Source organism: Notolepis coatsorum, assembly GCF_963971535.1.
Source record: "Notolepis coatsorum genome assembly, chromosome: 15".
NCBI classification, from domain to species: Eukaryota; Metazoa; Chordata; class Actinopteri; order Aulopiformes; family Paralepididae; genus Notolepis; species Notolepis coatsorum.
The window spans coordinates 35,226,987-35,250,546 of record NC_140179.1 but is presented as its reverse complement, the minus strand read 5'-3'; the positions used below and the strand labels follow the sequence as shown (position 1 = coordinate 35,250,546).

Below are 23,560 nucleotides of genomic sequence, written 5' to 3'. Positions count from 1 at the left end.
TGTTTTAAAGTTTATGCTGTGTTTGATCGGGAGCCAGTGGAGGGAGTGGAGGACAGGAGTGATGTGTTCGCGGGACCGGGTGTTAGTGAGGAGGCGGGCGGCTGAATTTTGGACCATTTGCAGTTTATGGAGGGAGCGGGAGGTGATACCAGTGAGGAGGGAGTTGCAGTAGTCCAGGCGGGAGGAGATGAAGGCGTGAATGAGGGATTCAGCAGCAGGGGGGGAGAGGCAGTGACGGATTTTTGCAATGTTGCGGAGGTGAAAGTAGGATATTTTTACGATGGAGCGGACGTGGGGGTCAAATGAGAGGTTGGGGTCAAGGAGGACACCAAGGTTTCGGACTAGGGGGGAGGGGGTGATGGTGGAGTCGTTGATGGTGAGTGTGATGGGTCCGGATCTGGTGAGGGTGGTTTTGGTGCCAATAATGAGAAGTTCAGTCTTGTCACTGTTCAGTTTGAGGAAGTTGTGAGTCATCCAAGTTTGGAGTTCGGTAATGCAGGATTCGATGTGACTGAGGGGTGGGCTGTGGGGGGATTGTGTACTGATGTAGATTTGGGTGTCGTCAGCGTAGCAGAGGAAGTTGAGGTGGTATTTACGGATGATGTGACCAAGGGGGACCCCCTGTGTGACTGGGGAGGGGGAGGAGGTGTGACCGGAGAGGGAGATGAATTGGTGTCTGTCTGTGAGGTAGGAGGAGAACCAGCCAAGTGCTGTGCCCTCAACACCCAGTTGGTGCAGCCTTTGGAGAAGGATGGAGTGACACACTGTGTCAAAGGCTGCACTGAGATCAAGTAGGATCAGGATGTTGAGGGTACCGGAGTCAGCGGAGATGAGGAGGTCGTTGATGACTTTAACCAGTGCAGTTTCGGTGCTGTGAGCGGGACGGAAGCCAGACTGAAGGGGTTCATAGCGGGTGTTGGACTGGAGATGGGAGTGGAGTTGGGAGGCAGCAATGCGTTCCAGTGTTTTAGAGAAAAAAGGAAGATTGGATATGGGGCGGTAGTTGGAGAGGCTGGATGGGTCAAGAGTGGGTTTTTTGAGGACAGGGGTGACAGCAGCGAGTTTATAGGGGGAGGGGACGTGGCCTAGGGATAGTGACTGATTGAAAAGGGCGGTGAGGTGGGGGATGAGAGCAGGGAGGCAGGCTTTGGTGAGAGTAGTGGGTAGGGGGTCAAGGGAGCAGGTAGTGGTCTTGTAGGTGGTCATGAGGTCCATGATGAAGGAGGAGTCGACTGGGGCGAAGGCAGTAAAAGGGGTGGGAGGGATGGAGTCAGGTGGGGGGGAAATGATGGTGGGGGCGGCGAGGGTGGGGGAATTGGCGATGCGGGCAGTCAGTGAGCTGTTGATTAGAGATACTTTATTATTGAAGAAGAGGAGAAACGAGTTGCAGAGGTCAGGGGAGGAGAGTGAGTTATTGTCCGGGGGTTGTAGGAGTTTCTTGACAGTGGATAAGAGGGTCCGGGGGTTGCGGTTGCTGCTGTTGATGATGGTGGAGTAGTGGGCAGATTTGGCAGCTTGGAGTGCATCACGGTAGGAGGAGACGTGCTGTTTGTGGAGGTCGGCGTGGATGGTGAGGTGTTTTTTTTTATAGAGGCGTTCTAATTGACGGCCGGTCTGCTTCATAGAGCGGAGTTCCGGAGTGTACCAGGGGGAGGAGGTGGTGAATGAGACAGTGATGGTTTTCAGGGGTGCCAGTGAGTCGAGGGAGTCAGAGAGAGTAGAGTTGAGGAGGAGGGCATAGTCGTCGGGGTTAGAGGGGGCGGAGTCAGGGGGAAAGGCAGAGGATATGGACTGAGACAGTGTGAGAGGGTCAATGGATTTTATGTTACGGAAAGAGATGGTGCGTTTATTGGAGTGGTGGGGTGGGGGAAGGGGAGCAGCGAAAAGGATGCAGTAGTGGTCAGAGAGTGGGAATGGGATGAGTGAGGATTGGATATGGGTAGGGAGGCAGAGCAAACAAGGTCAAGTGTGTGGCCTTTGTTGTGGGTGGGAAAGTTGATGTGCTGGGTGAGGCTAAAACAGTCAAGGAGGGAGAGGAAGTCAGGAGTGAGGTTTGAGTTTGGTTGGTCAACATGGATGTTGAGGTCACCGGTAAGTAGGAGGCGGGTGAAGAGAATGGAGGCTATGGTCAGGAGATCAGAAAGCTCAGTTAGAAAAGAGGGATGAGGCTTTGGAGGGCGGTAGAGGAGTAGTGCAGTGATAGAGTTGGGGAGGGAGAGGGCAAGGTATTCAAAGGATAGCATGGGAGGGAGGTTTAGATGCAGTTCAGTGATGGATAGGGAGAGTTTGTGGAAAATGGCAAGACCCCCCCCTCGGCCAGAGAGGCGGGGCTTGGCGATGAAGCTGTAATTTGGGGGGGTAGCTTGGTTGAGGGAGTAGAAGTCAGAGGGCTGTTGCCAGGTTTCAGTGAGGAGGAGTAGGTCAAGGTTGTTGTCCAGTAGTAATTCATAAATCAGAGGTGATTTGTTTGAGCGAGAACAAGTGTTGAGGAGAGCAAGGGAGATGGATGGGGGAGTATTCTGTATTTTGTTCTGACAAATATATAATAAACAAAGTTGAACTTGAAATTAAGCGTGTGTCGCGGAGCGTGTGTCGTGGAGCGTGTATCGTGAAGCGTGTGTCGTGAAGCGCGTGTCGTGAAGCGTGTGTCGTGGAGCGTGTTGTGAAGCATGTGTCGTGAAGCGTGTCATGGAGCGTGTCGTGGAGCGTGTCGTGGAGCGTGTGTTATGTAGCGTGACGCGTGTCATGAAGCGTGTGTCGTGTAGCGTGTGTCGTGAAGTGTGTATCATGGAGTGTGTCGTGAAGCGTGTGTCGTGAAGCGTGTGTCATGGAGCGTGTCGTGGAGCGTGTCATGGAGCGTGTCGTGAAGCATGTCGTGGAGCGTGTGTCGTGAAGCGTGTGTCATGAAGCGTGTGTCATGAAACGTGTCGTGTAGCGTGTGTCGTGAAGCGTGTGTCGTGGACCACGTGTCATGGAGCGTGTGTCATGAAGCGTGTGTCGTGTAGCGTGTGTCATGAAGCGTGTGTCATGAAGCGTGTGTCGTGTAGCGTGTGTCATGAAGCGTGTGTCATGAAACGTGTCGTGTAGCATGTGTCGTGAAGCGTGTGTCGTGGACCGCGTGTCATGGAGCGTGTGTCATGAAGCGTGTGTCATGAAGCGTGTGTCATGAAACGTGTCGTGTAGCGTGTGTCGTGAAGCGTGTATCATGGAGCGTGTTTCTCTCAAGCAACGTACCTTAATAGGCTTTTTCTGGACGACTTGCTGTGGCTGTAAAGAAAAGGAGAGAAGATAGTCAGGACCCAAACCTTTAATGCCTGTGTACTTAAAGGGGCAGTTCACACAAAAAATAAATAAAAAATAAACATATATATATATATAAAAAATTTGCCTACCCAGAGTGCTATCTATCCATCCAGATAGTTTGTGTGTGATTCACCTAGTTTTGGAGATATCTGCCGTCATTCTAAAACAATGGAGCTGAACGGCACTCTGAAAGAGCCAAAATATACATTTGGAAAAACTCAAAAGCAACTCCAGAAATCATGACACGGTCGGTTACTCAAAAAAATCCAATAGTTGTGAGGAGTAAGCGTGATTTTAAATTTTTTTTTTAAATGTATTTTATTTTTTTTTGCCACAAAGACATTCAGCAAATTATCTCCAAAACTCTCCAAACCGTGTGTCGACTTGTAACCGTCTTAGCTGATTTCTTATTGTTTATTCTTATTTATTGTGCCTATGAAATAGCTGATAAACTGTGTTTTGTAAGCTCGTCGTCGCTGTAAATGAGGGTGACCTCAGTGTCTTACGAGTTGATTTTTTTTATTTTTATTAAATTAAATAGCACTCTCGGTTTTTTCAGTTTTTTCTTTTGGTTGAACCTTAAAACATTAAAACCTTAAAACGTTAGTAATAATGCTGATATCGGTAGCAGTTTTTCAGTCTCACTGAACTAAATAAGACATTGCAATGACCGGGCAGCAATCACAGAATTCAGTCAGGTCTCAAAATCAAAGAATTCAGTCAGATCTTAAAATCAGAGAATTCGACCAGGTGTCAAAATCAGATAATTCAACCAGGTCTCAAAATCAGAGAATTCGACCAGGTGTCAAAATCAGAGAATTCAACCTGGTCTCAAGATCTGAGAATTCGGTCAGGTCTCAAATGACCCGATGAACTCAAATCTCACTTCTGAAAGACATTCACAAGCAATGTTCAGGCGATCGATAACATTCACAAGCGAAGCAACGTTCAGGCGATCGATAACATTCACAAGCAACGTTCAGGCGATCGACAACATTCACAAGCAATTTATACCTACCTACTGCTTTCCCTGTCTACAACTGCCCTACACTGTAATCACAATCTACCCATATAACCCTGTACGCATGTACAATAGTGCTGTATATATACATTTATATTTACCACATTTATCTACTCTTACACTGCTGGCCAGTACAACTTACTAACATAGTGTCTTTATACCTGTGTCACTGTACATATTAATAATACTACAACTCTGTACATGCATCTGATTAGTACGACACTCTACACTCTCGTGTGCACTCTGGTTGGATGCCAAACGTATTTTCATTGTATTGTACTGTACTTGTATAAGGACAATAGACTTGAATCTAATCTGATAAAAAAATAATAATACAAATACTCTCAGTAGGCACATAGTTTACATACTGTCTGCTGTTTCTTTAAATCCCTTAAAACAAAGAAAACAACCCCTGAGCAAAATGTCACCTATCATGTCAAAACGTCACCTATCATGTCAAAGGCTTCTCACTGGGCCAGTGTGTCTCTCTCTCTCTCTCCACAGTGACAACAACACGGCAATAACATACATTATTACATGGCGTTTTCACATTCGCCGAAATGCTTGCTTGTGATTGGTCAATAGCCCCCGACAGCGGTGAATTATTTTTCGATAACCACCTGTGATTATTGTTTTTCGCAGCTGGAATAATCAAGCCCCACTGACACACACTGTTTCAGTGCAGCCAATCAGACACACCTGCCGGGCTGCCCGCGATAATAATAATCACTTTATTTGGGCTGACAGAGCCACAGAACAACTGCGATTTGTCAAATGAATTAGGTATATTGTTAGTAAGTTAGCCATGTAATAAGCGGGATAATGTATAGCTATACTCGGTCATCATCGCAAAATAATTGACCTTAACTGACGTTTAAAACACCTCGCTGAGGCGGCTCGGTATTTTAAACTCTGTGTCGGTCAATTATTTTGCGACAATGACCTCGTAGCTATACATTATCCCTTACATAAGGCGCGAGGGTGCGTGACAGAGTTGGGACGAGCACAGCGCCGCATTCACAGTGTATGTGTGTGTATATGTGTGTGTATGTGATGTGTATGTGTGTGTATATGTGTGTGTATGTGATGTGTGTGTATATGTGTGTGTATATGTGTGTGTATGTGTGTATATATGTGTGTTGTGTGTGTGTGTGTGTGTGTGTGTGTGTGTGTGTGTGGGAGGAAGTGTCCTGAAGAGGGGGGGGGGTCCTGAAACAAAGCTCTGATTGTGTCGTCTTCTCATTACATCACGAGCGACCGTCAGCGCTGCCACCGCTGACAGGAAGTGGCTCTAAGAGCCGGACAGCTGAGAACCCGAAGCGACTATGAGAACATTATGGATAAAATAGAAGAAACACCAGAAGAAGAACATTAAAAGTCCCCTGTGTTCGGAAGAAACACCAGAAGAAGAACATTAAGAGTCACCCTGTGTTCGGAAGAAACACCAGAAGAAGAACATTAAGAGTCACCCTGTGTTCGGAAGAAACACCAGAAGAAGAACATTAACAGTCACCCTGTGTTCGGAAGAAACACCAGAAGAAGAACATTAAGAGTCCCCTGTGTTCGGAAGAAACACCAGAAGAAGAACATTAAGAGTCACCCTCTGTTCGGAAGAAACACCAGAAGAAGAACATTAAGAGTCCCCCTGTGTTCGGAAGAAACACCAGAAGAAGAACTTTAAGAGTCCCCTGTGTTCGGAAGAAACACCAGAAGAAGAAGCACAGCCTGCCGCCGGCACTTCTTGATCTGTGAAGCCCATGGGGGCAATTTGTTGTGATTTCGGGCTATACTAGTATTTACTATATTTGATTTGATTTAATAAATTTGATTTGATTCCCTGTTTCAAGAAAATGTCTTAAAACTGTAATCATGAGGGGGATGAAAAATCTCTTGAAACAAGCAAAAAGAAATCAGAAAAATAGCTTTTATACGTCTTTAACACGAGATAAAATCACTTGGTGATTGTTTTTTTGCAGCGACGAACGGCCCCATCACCCCCACCCCCACCCCCCCGCCCCCCATCGGATTGTTTTGAACAGCTGGCGCTCTCTGTGCCAGCAGCTCCGACCAGAATGCCAGCAGGCTGTAACACAGTAACGGAGTCAATGTCAACACCGGACGGGGTCTCGGTTGTGGAATGCGAGATCGGCAATCAGGGAGGGGCGGGGATGAAGAAATTGGGGAAGATGATGCTCACATTCCGAAAAACTGCAACAACAAATAATGCACTCTGGGAAAACGTACACAGGGGGGAGAGTTACAAACCGCCGGATGACACAGATGACACCTGTCCATGTGGTTTGTAGCTCGCTGTTTGTTATCGCTCTGCCCGGCTTTCAAACGACGAGCGTGTTTTTCCCCCCAATCGGCGTCATCTAGTGCTCAATTAAAGGTGCTTTAAGTGGTAGCTTTTGGTTAAGATAATGTGTGTTAAATAGCTCTACATTACAACTGGGGTTGGGTACCGAACTCGGTACTTTTAAGGGTACTACAGACCGAATTACATCGGTGCTACCGAGTACCGGTTCACGCTAGATCAATCGGTACCATATTTCGGTACCTTTACATGTTTAGTATAAGAGTGTAATATACGGGCGGCCGGGTAGCGCAGCAGACTAAGTGTCTGTCTACCACGACAGAGCCAGTGGGATTGAATCCAGCTGTGGTGCCTCCGCCTTGGCCGACCGTCCATACTAACATAATTGGCAGTGTTAGCGGGTGGGAAGCCGGCGTGGGTGGGTCCTGGTCGTTGTAAACAGCGACTCCTACAGTTCGGTCGGGGCGCCTGCACAGCAAGGGAAGGATCTGGGAGAGGTAGTGTGACCTTCCACACGCTACACTCTCCCAGTGAGAGTCCGCGCTGCCAGGTGAAAAGAAGCGGTGGGCTGGCTACACATGTGTCGGAGGAAGCATGTGATAGTCTCCGCCCTCCCAGACCGACAGTAGGGGGTAGAGTGCACAGCGACCAGGAAGGGGAGTGGGAATTGGCATAACGACTAACATTGGGATCGGAGAAAAATGGAAAAAAGAAGGGCAAAAAAGATAATAATAAAAAAAAAAAATTGTAATATACTAGACAAGAGGGAGCCTTTTCCACAAATATATATTCCCATCTCTTGGGTCTTTGGAAAGACCAGACGAGGTCAGAGGAGTTTGATATTTACAGAGGATGGACAGATAATGTTGATATTTAAACATTCAATACATGATAATGCGATTTATTTTGTGTGGTGTGTTACAACAATGAATAATAAAATGTTCTAAATAAACAACAATGTTGATAATGAGAAGTTTGGGCAAATTTTTTACAACTGAAATTAAAATGTTTTGTTATTACAGAGAGAGTTAAGTACCGAAAATATTTACCATTGGGTACCGATACCGAACCCGTACCGGTTCAAATGTGAATGGTATCCAACCCTAATTCAGAGAGTATAGTTCTTGTATAGTGTTAGTCAGTAACACGTTACAAGGGTCTTCTATTCCCTCCACTCTGCAGTAAACACAAAATACATGTTCTGGGATCCCTTCCCACATTATCCAATCAGGAGAGAGAACCCTAGATATTTCAAGAATTCTTGCCAAGCCACATTTGCTTACTGCACTGGTAGATTATTTTACTTGTTTCAAGCACATATTTGCTTAAAACTAGTTTTTACTTCTTATTTTTACCAGACCATTTTTGCAGTGTGGAGGTCTCTCTCTCGCTCCTGAAGCATCCCATACCTATAAAACAAAAATGTCAACGTCCTTCTACGTGAAGAATTACATGACGATGGAACCAAACGATAACATCTCAACCGATGCTCTCCTGAATCCCTACACACGCCTGGGTTACAACGCGTGAAACCAATAGTCCCTTTTCTTATTCCATCGTTTCTAGTCATTTCTTTAGTCAATGCCAACGCTACAATGATGAATTCAACATGACTTATACAAGTAAAAAAAAAAAAAGCCTGAAACAATTATACTGTATTGTGCGACCCAATCAAGTGCCTGGGTTACTTAGTGCATTGACTGTTTAATAAAATGCAACAGAATTGTAGTGCCAGTTTTAAAAAGGGGAATGCTGCCCATTGTGTGCCCCAGGAGGGTTCAGTCAGTATATTTGTGAACACCCTCCGATCAGCGATGTGACTCGGAGGTCAAATCCAGGGGCTGCACCATAGATACTAGGGGTGTAACGGTACACAAAAACCACGGTTCGCTACGTTCCCCTAATAGATACTGAACGTGGCTGACTTGACAAGGCTATAAAGATGTTTACGTGAGCTCTTACTGATTATGTGAGCTCTCACACCCACGCAAGGTTTATATTCCAGCATTACTAGAAGGTCTGAACCAGAATGTAAAAGCTCATTTGTGTGTAAGAGCTCACGCAAACATGGTACGCCCTCGTAAAGTCAGAGCGCTAGTCATTGTCTAAAAGGAGCAGCAGCCCCCAGGATTTTACATCCCAGTCCGGGGAGTTCAGGGAGGGTTCATCGAGCATCTAGAGGAGAGAGAGTGGCGCGTCCATGTTCACAGTCTGACTGACTCAACTGTCCTGGGGCCATAGGGAGAACACATGTTAATTGTAAAAATGGGTGGCATTCCCCTTTAATATGACCAAACGCAATAACACCCTTTTCTCGACACCTGTAAGTAACAACCCCAGTGTGTCCCTGCAGTGCTGCCTACCTGGGGACAAAGCATTCCAAAATAACCAGCATTGAAACCCTATCCCTTTAAGTACAGAAGCCCCTCTCGCTGCTATGTAGAGCCTCCCTCCCCCTCTCCCTCCCTCCCTCCCTCCCTCCCTCCCTCCCTCCCTCGTCCTCCTCCCCACTACCCAAATCCAAAGCCCTTCTCCCTGGAACACAAAAGGGAAATCACAGCATTGTCTTCCGCAAGGCAGTGGCCGGCTCTTTGATGCACCCTCGACGTGACACTATGAATCACTTTTAGGCTCAGCAGCTGTGTGTGTGTGTGTGTGTGTGTGTGTGTGTGTGTGCGTGTGTGTGCGCGCGTGTGTGTGTGTGTGCGTGTGTGTGTGTGTGTGCGTGTGTGTGTGCGTGTGTGTGTGTGTGGGGTTGGCTGACCCTGGAGTCTGAGATATTGCAGGGAGGGGGGGTGGCATAGTGTGCGAGCGGGTGGGTGTGCTCCTACGAAAAGGTATGTTCTCAGAGGTAAGTATGTATAGGAGGAGGACCCCCCCCCCCCCCCCCCCCCATGGAGGGGACCCCATCACAGCTGAAACTCTATCCCACCGCTGCTGGTCCAAGAATGTGGCGCTCTGGGCCCTCGGCTCAAACAACCACCCACCCAGGCCCCCCCCCCCCCCCCTCCCATCAGCCCCCTTGGAAAAAAAACTCTCCTCTCCCACCTCTTATACAGACCGCCATTCACAAAACCCCCTGTCTATTAGGAGGGGTCAGCCGGTGCGAGGGCCCCCGCGGGTCGCCCCAGGGCCCTCTCTCTCTCTCTCCACCCCTGTCTCTCTCTCCCTCTGTCTCTCTCTCACTTCCTCTTACTCCCTCTCTCTCTCTCCATCCCTCTCTCTCTCTCTGTCTCGCTCTCTCCCTCTGTCTCTCTGTCTCTCTCTCCCTGTCTCTCTCTCCCTCTCCATCTGTCTCTCCATCTCTGCCTCTGTCTCTCTCTCTCCCTCTGTCTCTCTCCCTCTCTCTCTCCCCCCTCTCTCCCTCTGTCTTTCTCCCTCTCTATCTCTCCCCCTCTGTCTCTCTCTCTCCCTCTGTCTCTCCATCTGTCTCCCTATCTCCCTCTGTCTCTCTCTCCCTCTCTCTCTCTCTCTCTCTCTCTCTCTCTCTCTCTCTCTCTCTCTCTCTCTCTCTCTCTCTCTCTCTCCCTCTCTCTCTCTCTCCCTCTGTCTACCTCCATCTCCCTCTCCATCTCACTCTCTCTCTCTCTCTCTCTCTCTCTCTCTCTCTCTCTCTCTCTCTCTCTCTCTCTCTCTCTCTCTCTCTCGTTACTGTGTTCTGAGGAGGTAACCTCAACGACTTGATTCATTTCGCCCCGTTCCTTGACCTGGCTGTGGTCATGCCATCATTGTCTCCGTTCAGAAAGGAGGATGGATTGCATTACACACCGTGTGGATTGCCAAAGGTTTGCTATTCTATCTGTGTCCTTTATAGCCGGCATAGGCACTTTATTTAGGAGACAGAGGGTCCTTTTCGAACACAATACGGAAATATCTTCATATCTATACACTGCATATAACCCATATAACTCTGTATGATGTACAATAATGCTGTATATACCGTATACTGTAGATACTATTGCCAGACTTACTATCATAGTGTCTTCATACCTGTATCACTGTACATATTAATACTACAACTCTGCACATACATTTGATTGGCACTATATACCCAGTAGTACAAGTTTATATATTAAATACCCAGTTTTATACATTGTATGTACATTGTATATTACTATTGCACTTTACTGTTACATTTGCACTAGTTGTACTGTACTTGTGCTGTATGATGACAATACATTTTAATCTAATCTAATCAAATTTTGATTGTCTCAAAAATTGCTTCCACGATGCCTGTGGACTCTGCACACAGTCCAGTGGTTGTATGCCCTTATAAGGATCTAGCGGGGCGGCGTGAATACTTTTGGCAGCCAACATGCCCTTCCGCGTTGCTCTGATTGGCCAGCGATCTTCTACGCTCGTTTCCCCCCTACGCCGGTAACGCGCGCATGCGCATTTTCTTTTTGACGCCACACAGCCACAAGCTCACACACAAGCAGGTTTTAATAGGTTTTCGGTAGATAATAATAATAGCAATACTTAGAATAATAATACTTAGACAAACGCACGCAATTGGCACAAGTGTAAATTATGCATTCGTCACTACTCTCTATATTGACGTGATTCCATCAACACATAGGTAATATTAATAGGTTTTGCCGCCGCGGCGGTAGATAATAATAATAATAATAATACTTAGAATAATAATACTTAGACAAACGCACGCAATTGGCACAAGTGTAAATTATGCATTCGTCACTACTCTCTATATTGACGTGATTCCATCAACACATTTACATGTTTAGTATAAGAGTGTAATATACGGGCGGCCGGGTAGCGCAGCAGACTAAGTGTCTGTCTACCACGACAGAGCCAGTGGGATTGAATCCAGCTGTGGTGCCTCCGCCTTGGCCGACCGTCCATACTAACATAATTGGCAGTGTTAGCGGGTGGGAAGCCGGCGTGGGTGGGTCCTGGTCATTGTAAACAGCGACTCCTACAGTTCGGTCGGGGCGCCTGCACAGCAAGGGAAGGATCTGGGAGAGGTAGTGTGACCTTCCACACGCTACACTCTCCCAGTGAGAGTCCGCGTATTAGATCACAGGCTGGTCATGCATAATCTCGCCCACCAGGCTGTAAAAATCATCAACTTATTGCCATCATGGACCAATAACAGAACAGATTGACAGGTGGTGACAAAGCACAATATCGATATAGCTCTACAAACAAGGTGACGCACTCCTATCTTTAAAGCGTGGCATAGCTACAACGGGACCCGTCTAATCCACAGCGCTGAATGAGTTACTGTAACCCTTTGACGTGCAACAATTTTTTTTATCCACGTAATTCTATTATGGAAGTATACAGGTTTCAATGACCAGCAGCCATCAATTGTTATCAAAATTCGAAATCACACCAATTCTATCGTACACCTCAAAAAGGATAGAATGATGTCCCGTCCAGTCCCTGTCAGCGTGGGCAGGTCCAGTCACTGTCAGCGTGGGCAGGTCCAGTCACTGTCAGTGTGGGCAGGTCCAGTCACTGTCAGTGTGGGCAGGTCCAGTCACTGTCAGCGTGGGCAGGTCCAGTCACTGTCAGTGTGGGCAGGTCCAGTCACTGTCAGCGTGGGCAGGTCCAGTCACTGTCAGTGTGGGCAGGTCCAGTCACTAGTGTCAGCGTGGGCAGGTCCAGTCACTAGTGTCAGCCTGGCCAGGTCCAGTCACTAGTGTCAGTGTGGGCACGCGGTGGCCATGCACGCTGATAAAAACAACTTGACGGGCAAAAAGGCCACAAGTGTTAATTATGCCGTGAGAAAAGGGGGCGCTGGTGTTTGCTTGGTGAGTTAACCCTTACCAGGGATGCCAGACCTTCTCTCTCTCTCTCTCTCTCTCTCTCTCTCTCTCTCTCTCTCCCCCCCTCTCTCTCTCTCCCCTCTGAGGTTCACCCCCCCCCCCTCTTCTTCACAAACACAATAGCTGGGTGGATGAAATGTCCCATCAAACATTTTCCTTATCTAGAGGTCAAGAGATCAATCCTCCTTACATTATCGTTTGCTGTTTTTGAAAATTGTTCACAAAAAAAGGATGAAATAAGAATTATAGTAGGTGGGAAAAAAACAAATGTTCAAGTTTGTCATTTTGAGACGTGACTGATGGTGTGGAAAACAAAACACTGCCGAACAAGGCCTTCCAACTCTGGGCAGCGGCATTCACAGACACAGCAGAACAGCACAGACACAGCAGAACACCACAGACAGACAGAACACCACAGACAGACAGAACACCACAGACAGACAGAACACCACAGACAGACAGAACACCACAGACAGACAGAACACCACAGACAGACAGAACAGCACAGACCAGGGTTAGAAATTAACATTTTTTTTTCAAGGGCTTTTTTTGCCCCCCTTAATTGATTTTCGGGGGCTTTTTTTTGTATTTCGGGGGCACTGAATTTTTATGATGAAAATTAACATAAGGATTATAAAACATTGTTGACACTTTTTTTTACAGTCTTCGTCCCTATGTTTGATAATGTAATGTTAATGTCTCCATATATAGGGCTCTACGCTAACCTTTTTCCCAAGGAGCACATGTGCTCCTAAATAAAATGTTAATAAATAAAATCTAAATAAAAATTTAGGAGCACACAAAGAAATTTAGGAGCACAGTGAAAATTGTTCAAGTAACACAGAGTTTATTAACTATTTATCTCATGCATTATTATACTGTGCGTGTGCACACTATGAATTGAAAATGGGGGACCCTGATGTAAACAAGACGAAAGTCTTTCTCTGGTCTCCATCCCCTTAACTTGTGTGTATTGAGCTGTACTGTATTGTACCCATTCTGCAATCTGTTAATAAAGTTTTCAATCAATCAAACGCAAAGGATATCGGTTGTCAAGCTGCTTTTGTATGTTGTAGTGTTGTTATGATACCAACATTTTGACTTTGATACAGATAGGAAAGGTAATGGAATATATTATTAGATGACAGAACATTGAAAATTCTTTATACAATTATTTAATTCATTATGAAATAGAAATTCCGTTTTTGGGTGGAACGTTTGTTGCAAGGAGGGAGGAGGCGGGGACCGCTGCGTGTTACACACAACACGGAGAAATGGTCTAGCTGCTTCGGGTGCGTCGTTAACGTTAACGTCGGAAGAAATTCCCCACTAAGCCCTAAATTCAGAGCAGAGCAGTATCCTAATGACTTTTATGCTTCAGTCGATAAGGTGTTTTGCGAATTCTGTCAACATACCGTGGGGACTGGACCCGCAAAAACACGTGCGAATATCACTTCAAAAGCCATGTCAGCCGGATTCCTCTCTTTCTCCTCGTCTCTCTTTTGCTCAAAATAAAAATGAATGGGCTTCATGGCTGGCTGATTTTTTTGCGTTGTCTGATTCTGAATGTATAACTTGCCTAAGCCGGTACCGTGACTTTGTTTTCGGGCGCTACTGTGATTGGACGTTTATGCGCCTTGTGTAATGTGGGACTATTATAACAGCGGAGCTGTTTTGTAATCGTCACTCGTCTCGAGTAAATGATTTTTCCGGGTGGCGCACACACACATATTATTAGGGCCAAATACAAGGGAAATGCTTGCACTGTAGATCATATATATAATTATATATATAATTAGTAAACTGTCGGGGGCATTTTCTGCCCCCCTTAACTGATATTCGGGGGCATTTTGTCCATTTTCAAGGGCATTTTGCCCCGAGCCCCCGTTAATTTCGAACCCTGGCACAGACAGACAGACAGAATACCACAGACAGACAGAACAGCACAGACAGACAGACAGACAGAACACCACAGACAGACAGAACAGCACAGACAGACAGAACAGCACAGACAGACAGACAGACAGAACACCACAGACAGACAGAACACCACAGACAGACAGAACACCACAGACAGACAGAACAGCACAGACAGAACAGCACAGACAGACAGAACACCACAGACAGCACAGAACAGCACATACAGAACACCACAGACAGACAGAACAGCACAGACAGACAGAACACCACAGACAGACAGAACACCACAGACAGACAGAACACCACAGACAGACAGAACACCACAGACAGACAGAACACCACAGACAGACAGAACACCACAGACAGACAGAACACCACAGACAGACAGAACACCACAGACAGACAGAACAGCACAGACAGACAGAACACCACAGACAGACAGAACAGCACAGAACAGCACAGCACAGACAGACAGAACACCACAGACAGACAGAACACCACAGACAGACAGAACAGCACAGACAGACAGAACAGCACAGACAGACAGAACAGCACAGACAGACAGAACACCACAGACAGCACAGAACAGCACAGACAGACAGAACACCACAGACAGACAGAACACCACAGACAGACAGAAAACCACAGACAGACAGAACAGCACAGACAGACAGAACAGCACAGACAGACAGAACAGCACAGACAGACAGAACACCACAGACAGCACAGAACAGCACAGACAGACAGAACACCACAGACAGACAGAACACCACAGACAGACAGAACACCACAGACAGACAGAACAGCACAGACAGACAGAACAGCACAGACAGACAGAACAGCACAGACAGACCAGCACAGACAGCACAACACCACAGACACAGCAGAACACCAGACAGCCCCGCTAAACATGCTCTCACTACATCCACCTCATCGCCAGCTAGTTAACGTCGTCTCAAAAGACACGGGGCGTGCGAGTGAACGGGGGGGAAGAGAGAGAGAGAGTGCCCTGCAACATAGCCTACATTTTAAGTGGAATATGTTTCAGATTAAATCCTGTGTAAAATATGGGGCTCGTTAAAAAACCTGGAATGCCTACCATTTACGCCGTTAAATTTTAACAACTTTGCCTAATAGACCACTTTCGGTAGGTGAACATTTCACTTGTCTGATGTTCAGGGGGAGGTTCTCTGGGTCTGTATCCGCAGTTCCGCACACGTCCGCTGCCCCGAGTGACGTCGGAAGTCTGTCGGAATTTGGGAGAGAGCGTTTTTTGGGGGGACGAAATAACTTTGTTAAACGCATCGAATCGGTAATAAATTCTGTCGTAAACAGACAGGGCTTACTCTCTTGTCACCTTAACCCTTTCACTGTGACACGACAAAGGGTTAACCCTTTGACAACCACACTACAGAAGGTTAACCCTTTACTATTTACTAGTGTAATAGTAAAGGGTTAACCTTCTGTAGTGTGGTAGTGAAAGGGTTAACTCCATTTACGGTCTCTAAATTCTCCATGGAGATGGGAGGAGGGGGTTGTCTCTCTCTCTCTGTGCCTACGGTATCACGGTACCACCACCCGACATAAATACGTTTGCTAGCGGTTAGCGGTCGACTGGCCGTATCTACGTGCGACTGGTAGTGAGGGTTGGGGAGGGGTGGTGGTGGGGGGGTTGAAGATTTATGGGAGAGAGGCAGGAAGTGGCAGTTGACTGCTGAAGAATGAGGCATCGCCCAGTCAGAGACCCCCATCGGCTAATCCTCCCTGCGCCCTGCAAGCTTTTATATGGGCCTTTGTAGTTTAGACATGCATTCCAAAAACGGGCCTTTAAAGTGGGAAGATACACAGAGAGAGAACTCCGTACAACCTCCATGGTGAAATCACTGACAGGCTGTCCTGGAGGTGGAGGGAGGGAGGGAGGGAGGGAGGGAGGGAGGGAGGGAGGGAGGGAGGGAGGGTGGGGGCTCTCATTGAGGTGATATTTTCAGAGACTTCCAGAGGAGTTATAATTTGCAGGATCACTAAACCATGTGCCAAAAATCCCACGCTCAATGCCAATGTCAAAGCCGCCGCCTCTGCCACCACCACCAGGGATAAATTAACGCGTTCGCTTGCAAGCCGAGCGTGGCTCCCAGTAGCCCGCGTCTATGACAGCTATGATGTTCATCAAACCTTGACCTGCGATAGATATGCCTAAATAACACAAACAACAGAGACACAGTCTCTCCGCCCTGTCGTTCAGGGTTCCCGTGTAGTAGTAGTAATACTTTTCTCTTTGCGTGAGAGGAATTTGTACAGTATTACCGCCTCTTGTACCAGTTACACGGTTAAAGGTGCTGTTAGTGGGATTTTTTTCTACTGGTCTACATGTTAAAATAATAGCTCTACATTCCAACCGCCATCACTGAAATAGTGTGTTTGGTCAGTAACATGGGTCTCCTAGTACCTCCGCTCTGCGGTAAACAGAAAATACATTGTCTGGTATTCCGTTCCCACTTTATCCAATCAGGAGAGAGAACTCCACACACTGCAACAAAAACTATGCTTGAAACAAGTGCAGTAAGCAAATCTGACTTGGCAAGGTTTCTTGAAATAAGTTAATATATATATATATATATATATATATATATATATATATATATATATATATATATATATATATATATATATATATATATATATATATATATATATATATATATCTAGGGTTCTCTCTCCTGATTGGATAAAGAAGGAACAGGATACCAGAACATTTATTTTCTGTGGGTGTTACTAACTCACTAGACTCAGGAGGAAGAAACAGAGGTTGGCCGTCTCCTGCATCGGCCTGGTTCTCACCGCTCAGGGAGGGGGAGAGGTCTGACTCCCTTCGTGTCCTCCCGTCCGCAAAGCACCAAGAGGCCACAAACCCACATTCATCTTCGCTATCTTTCTCCCAGAGAGCTCTCTCTCTCTCTCTCTCTCTCTCTCTTAAAAACGCCAGGTCTCTAGAGAGTACCCTTAAAGGAACATGCCAACATTATGGGAAATGGTAAATGGCTGCTTTTTTATATAGCGCTTTTATCCAAAGCGCTTTACAATTTGTTACTTACATATTACCCATTCACACACCGACGGTGGAGGCAACCATGCAAGGTGCCAACCTGCTCATCGGGAGCAATTAGGGGTTAAGTGTCTTGCTCAAGGACACATCGACACGCTGCCCAGGAGCGGGAATCGAACCGGGAACCTCCGGATTGCCAGACGACTGCTCTACCTCCTGAGCCACTGTCGCCCCCAAATGTGCTGACCGTCTTCTCCAGAATCAGATAAGAAGAAGATACGTGATACCAATTTCATATCTGTTGCGTTCAGTAGAAAGTGATCCGGCTTAATAAACAAACACACACACATCCTGAAGTGACAATCTGATCTTCTCAACTGTCCTAATAGCAGCTATGATGTCGGAACGGATGTGACCACACAGGTTCAGGGATGTTGGCACAATGTTGCTAGCCCTGTATGCTAGCCTGCTAGCCCTGTATGCTAGCCTGCATGTTTGCCTGCTAGCCCTGTATGTTAGCCTGCTAGCCCTGTATGCTAGCCTGCTGCTAGCCCTGTGTGTTAGCCTGCTAGTCCTGTATGTTAGCCTGCTAGCCCTGTATGTTAGCCTGCTAGCCCTGTATGTTAGCCTGCTAGCCCTGTGTGTTAGCCTGCTAGCCCTGTATGTTAGCCTGCTAGCCCTGTATCTTAGCCTGCTAGCCCTGTATCTTAGCCTGCTAGCCCTGTATGTTAGCCTGCTAGCCCTGTATGTTAGCCTGCTAGCCCTGTATGTTAGCCTGCTAGCCCTGTGTGTTAGCCTGCTAGTCCTGTATGTTAGCCTGCTAGCCCTGTATGTTAGCCTGCTAGCCCTGTGTGTTAGCCTGCTAGCCCTGTATGTTAGCCTGCTAGCCCTGTATCTTAGCCTGCTAGCCCTGTATCTTAGCCCGCTAACCCTGTATCTTAGCCTGCTAGCCCTGTATCTTAGCCCGCTAGCCCTGTATCTTAGCCTGCTAGCCCTGTATGTTAGCCTGCTAGCCCTGTATGTTAGCCTGGTAGCCCTGTGTGTTAGCCTGCTAGCCCTGTATGTTAGCCTGCTAGCCCTGTATCTTAGCCTGCTAGCCCTGTATCTTAGCCTGCTAGCCCTGTATCTTAGCCTGCTAGCCCTGTATCTTAGCCTGCTAGCCCTGTATCTTAGCCTGCTAACCCTGTATCTTAGCCTGCTAGCCCTGTATGTTAGCCTGCTAGCCCTGTATGTTAGCCTGCTAGCCCTGTATGTTAACCTGCTAGCCCTGTGTGTTAGCCTGCTAGCCCTGTATGTTAGCCTGCTAGCCCTGTATCTTAGCCTGCTAGCCCTGTATCTTAGCCTGCTAGCCCTGTATCTTAGCCTGCTAGCCTTGTATCTTAGCCTGCTAGCCCTGTATCTTAGCCTGCTAGCCCTGTATGTTAGCCTGCTAGCCCTGTATGTTAGCCTGCTAGCCCTGTATCTTAGCCTGCTAGCCCTGTATCTTAGCCTGCTAGCCCTGTATCTTAGCCTGCTAGCCCTGTATGCCTTAGTTGGTAAATAGAACATAAGTGACACGATACATAAAAAAAGGGAGAATGCGATCCTAAGTTATCCTATACGTTAAAGATCTGCATATACTTACTTATACACCTGCATATAGTCCATATAACACATAACTCTGTATGATAGCATGTACAGTATCACTGTACATATATTAATACTACAACTCTGTATATAGTCATAGTTAAGTTTGTAGCCTATATTTTGTAGTAGTATCTTCCACTGGATGCCAAGGGAATGATGTAACAGAGCCAGGTCTGAACCTGGCACAGACAGGGGGTGGGGGGTGGGTAGTGCTGGGTGGGCAATTGGGCACAGAGTTCTGAGAGAATCAGCTGCATGTCGAGGAGTGACTGAATGAGAACATGCCAGGGCTGGGCAAAACCAAGATATACTACACACTGTGTCGGGCTGGGAGAAGCCAAGATACACTACATAGGGCTGGGCGATTAATCGGAAAAAAAATTGCGATCTCGATTCATAGACCTATGCAATCTCATTTCTAAATTATGACGATTTTTTTTATTAAAAAAAGAAAAAATTATATTTATAAAATTATTATTATTATTATATATTTTTTTACTTTTTACTTAACTTTTTAAAATGATGACGATTCTGACTTGAGTTATTTTGTATGTTAAAAGAGACTTTTAAGTTTCATATATGTTATGTTTAAGTTTAAGTCAAGCACTTTGATATATGTTATGTTGTCTGTTTAAGAAAGAGTGCAATAAATGATTTTATTGAAAAAATAAGAATAGTGTGAGAGAATCGTGATTTCAATTCTTAGAGAGAAAAATTGTGATTCACATTTTAGCAAGAATCGCCCAGCCCTAATACTACACACTGTGGGGCTGGGAGAAGCCAAGATACAGTATTGTTGGCCAACCCTAAAAGGAGCAGTTAGGGGCAGGGAGATGGTGGCTAACATTGTGGGAAGCACCTTTGACCGACCGCACGCCTACCAGGTGATTGTGGAAGAGAGAGAGATGAATGTGAGAAAATAGCCTATACTTAATGTTTGACAGGCATTCAATCATACTCGTGTTTACAAGCAATAATAGAGGGGTTTCTCGCCCACGTCAGACTCTGTGTGCGCACGCATCAAGAACAACGGGGCAGACTACAATATATTTGCATTTATTAGCCATGCCAGCGATCTAAACAATCAATCCATGCCAAAGCTATATGTAAAAGGTGAAAGACTCACACTCACAGCCATGCTGATTTAGCTAAATGACATCCAGAAATTGTGAGAGTGAAACAATTTCCAGCATTCTGGTGTACTTTTCTGCATCAATATATAGTGGAAATGTCTTTATTTATGTAAAGGAAAAGACAACATTCAGGTACCCGCTGACACAAATGTAATGGAATATAATGCAGTAAGGCTCTCAGGCATTCTGTATACTCACTGTATATATTTATATATATATTTTTGAGGGGGACAAATTTACCTCTTCTCAATTTTGAGGGGACGTGTCCCCTAAATCTACGCCTATGTCTGTCTCACACCATGGTGGGACATCAATTATCTCCTCTTCTCAAAATGATATTATCAAATTTGCTGTATGACACACACACACACACACACACACACACACACACACACACACACACACACACACACACACACACACACACACACACACACACACACACACACACACACACACACACACACACACACACACACACACACACACACACACACACATGTCCTGTTCAGATTCCTTTTATTGTCACGTCATTCTGCACCTTTTACAGCAAAAAGAAGTGTGGAATTCACTTTGTTGTGGTTCCTCGACCGTAGCAGCATTCAATATAATAAATAAAAATAGCGTAAAATAAAATAAGATAAAAAAAACAGCAAGATGACTATACAATTCTAACAAAGTGTGCAGTGTGCCGATAACAGGATGCGCAGTATGCAGATATTACAAATATATTATATTACAAACCAAATGGCTATGTACAGTTCCAACAAGTAAAATGTATGTAATGTAATGTGCAATAATGACTGAGCAATGGGTCAAATGCAAAACGATATATATCAGATCTAAATTTCAAGCTTGGATTTGGCCAAAACTTGTAATCATGCGATATGAAAGAGGCAAGAGATAATATGGATGATGGACGGACCACTTTATATCAAAGGGAAATACTATAATAAGTCCTTTGAAATTATTGATGTAGTGCTAATCAGATGTATGTACAGAGTTGTAGTATTAATGTGTACAGTGATACAGGTATAAAGACACTGTGGCAGTAAGTCGTACTGGCCAGCAGCGTAACTAGTAAGAGTAGGATATGTACAGATATAGATATAGTAGCTACAGTAAAAAGGATTATATGCAGGTATGTACAGGCAGATGTGGATATATATATATACACACACATATATACACGGTAAGAATAAATATATACGGTATACAGAATTATTGTACATGATACAGTGTCATGCATGAGTTGTATGGGTAATATGCATGTGTATAAGTAGGTACTGTATATAGAAGGATTATATGCAGGTAAATTCAGACAGATATGGATATATATACATATGCTGTAAATATAAATATATAAATGTATATATATATATACGTACAGCACTATTGTACATGCTATCATACAGAGTTTCATGAGCTCGATGTAAAGGGTCATATGCATCTCTAACTGCACTAGTACTACACACGCACAGAGTGCTTCACAATGGAATGACTGCATACACTCTTTCAGTACGGGTGGCCCCTGTGGGCCCCTGTGGGCCCCTTTAACCCCGGTGGTGTCGTGCTCAGAGCGGCAAGCACCCTGCCCCCATCGGGCTGCACAGGGCCGCTGGAAAACAAACCCAGGTCGGCCTCCTCCTAGTTTTAGATAAATGAAGACATAACTGAGGCTACCGCTAGGCTCTGTGGTGTTGTACCGCCGGGGGGGGGGGGGGGGGGGGGGTTCTGAAGGGGCCTCTCTCTACCATCCTTTACTTTAACCCGACTACCCCCCCCCCCCCCCACCACCACCACCCCCTACGCCCCCACCCACCCACCAACCCACCCGCCCGCACCCTGAGGAGAAACCCAGGACGATGTCTCCACCATTTAGCAGACCTTGACAGACAGAGCACAGACAAGAATCCCTCACCCAACCCTACCCCCACCATCCCTCAAAGGCAAAATGTTTTTTACACTTTTTATCCCTCTTTCTCTCTCTCTCTCGCTCCTCCTCTCTCTCTCTCTCTCTCTCTCCCCCTCTTTCTCTCTCCCTCTCTCTCTATCCCTCGCTCTTGCTCTCTATCTCTCTCTCCCTCTCTCTCTAGCTCCCTCTCTCATTCCCTCCCTTTCTCTCTCTATCCCTCTCTCTCTCTATCTCCCTCTCTCTCGTCTGCCTCTTTCTCTCCCTCCCTCCCTTCTCTCCCCCTCTTTCTCTCTACCCCCTCTCTCGCTCTCCCTCCATCTCTCCCTATCCCTCTCAATCTCCCTCTCTCTTCTTCTCTCCTTTCCTTTTTTTAACTGTTACTTTTACGGGTCCTGGGAGACCCAATTTTGTGGAAGTACCAAGAAGGTAAATCTGCCGGGGAGGGGGGGGGGTTGTGGGCCATTTCTGACAGGGTCGCGACCTCACCCCGGAATGATTCTGTTGCATTAGTGCGCCGCCCAGAGGTCCGCAACGGGGGCTCGACCCCCCCCCCCCCCCCCCCCCCCCCCCCCCCATCATCCCCGTCATCCCTGTCGTCATTAAACTTGACCCTGTGAGCTACTTCCCTACGCGACGAGCGAGGGATGGGGGGGGGTCCGTCATCCCCCGGGCTGAAAGGAGAGGGGATTATTATTACATCTGATCTGGAATCAGGCAGCGCCTCGGTAGCCACCGTCACTCAGCTCGTCTTGGGCGCGCGGGTCTGATTACAGGTGTTCCGCACCTCGCTTGTTGTCTAGCCGTCTCCAGATCAGACACTCTCCCTTGTACCGACACGCACCTCTCCTCACCTTTTCCCTTTTTCCGCCCTCTCCTCTTGGTTGCCGACAATGCTTCTGCTGTGTGTGCGTCGCGGTGTGTTCAAAAGGTTATGTGGAAGTTTCTTGGAACAGACATTTAACCACCTTCGGGCAGTTTTCCACCCTGACTATTATTCCACCGTTCCTTTCACACCTTTGTTTCAACCCGTGAGACGCTGAGGTTACCCCTCGTTTACAGCGACGACGAGCTCGCAAAACCAAGATGCGGTTTGTCTGCAATTTCATTCATAGAGGCACAATAAATAACAATAAGCAATAGAAAGTCAGTCGACACACACAGTGGTCGGAGATCACACTTTTAAATGCAGCAAGAGAAGGAAGAACCTCAGGTTCCAGAGTCAGAACCAGGGGCCCGCCGCTGTTATTAACCTCCGGCTCCAGAGTCAGAACCAGGGGCCCGCCACTGTTATTAACCTCCAGCTCCAGAGTCAGAACCAGGGGCCCGCCGCTGTTATCAACCTCCGGCTCCAGAGACAGAACCAGGGGCCCGCCGCTGTTATTAACCTCCGGCTCCAGAGTCAGAACCAGGGGCCCGCCGCTGTTATTAACCTCCGGCTCCAGAGTCAGAACCAGGGGCCCATTGCTGTTATTAACCTCCGGCTCCAGAGT

General features: G+C 46.6%; 1 protein-coding gene across 1 annotated transcript in view; it reads right to left on the bottom strand.

Annotated features, from left to right (window-relative positions):
• Nucleotides 1–23,560, bottom strand: part of hmga2 (high mobility group AT-hook 2) — a gene marked incomplete at both ends in the record, with an annotated part of 206,204 nt that overhangs the window by 107,229 nt on the left and 75,415 nt on the right. Inside the window, one exon of the mRNA XM_084330966.1 lies at nt 3,231–3,267. Within this exon, the coding sequence (XP_084187092.1) occupies nt 3,231–3,267 (37 nt within the window). The remainder of the gene's footprint in view (nt 1–3,230; nt 3,268–23,560) is intronic.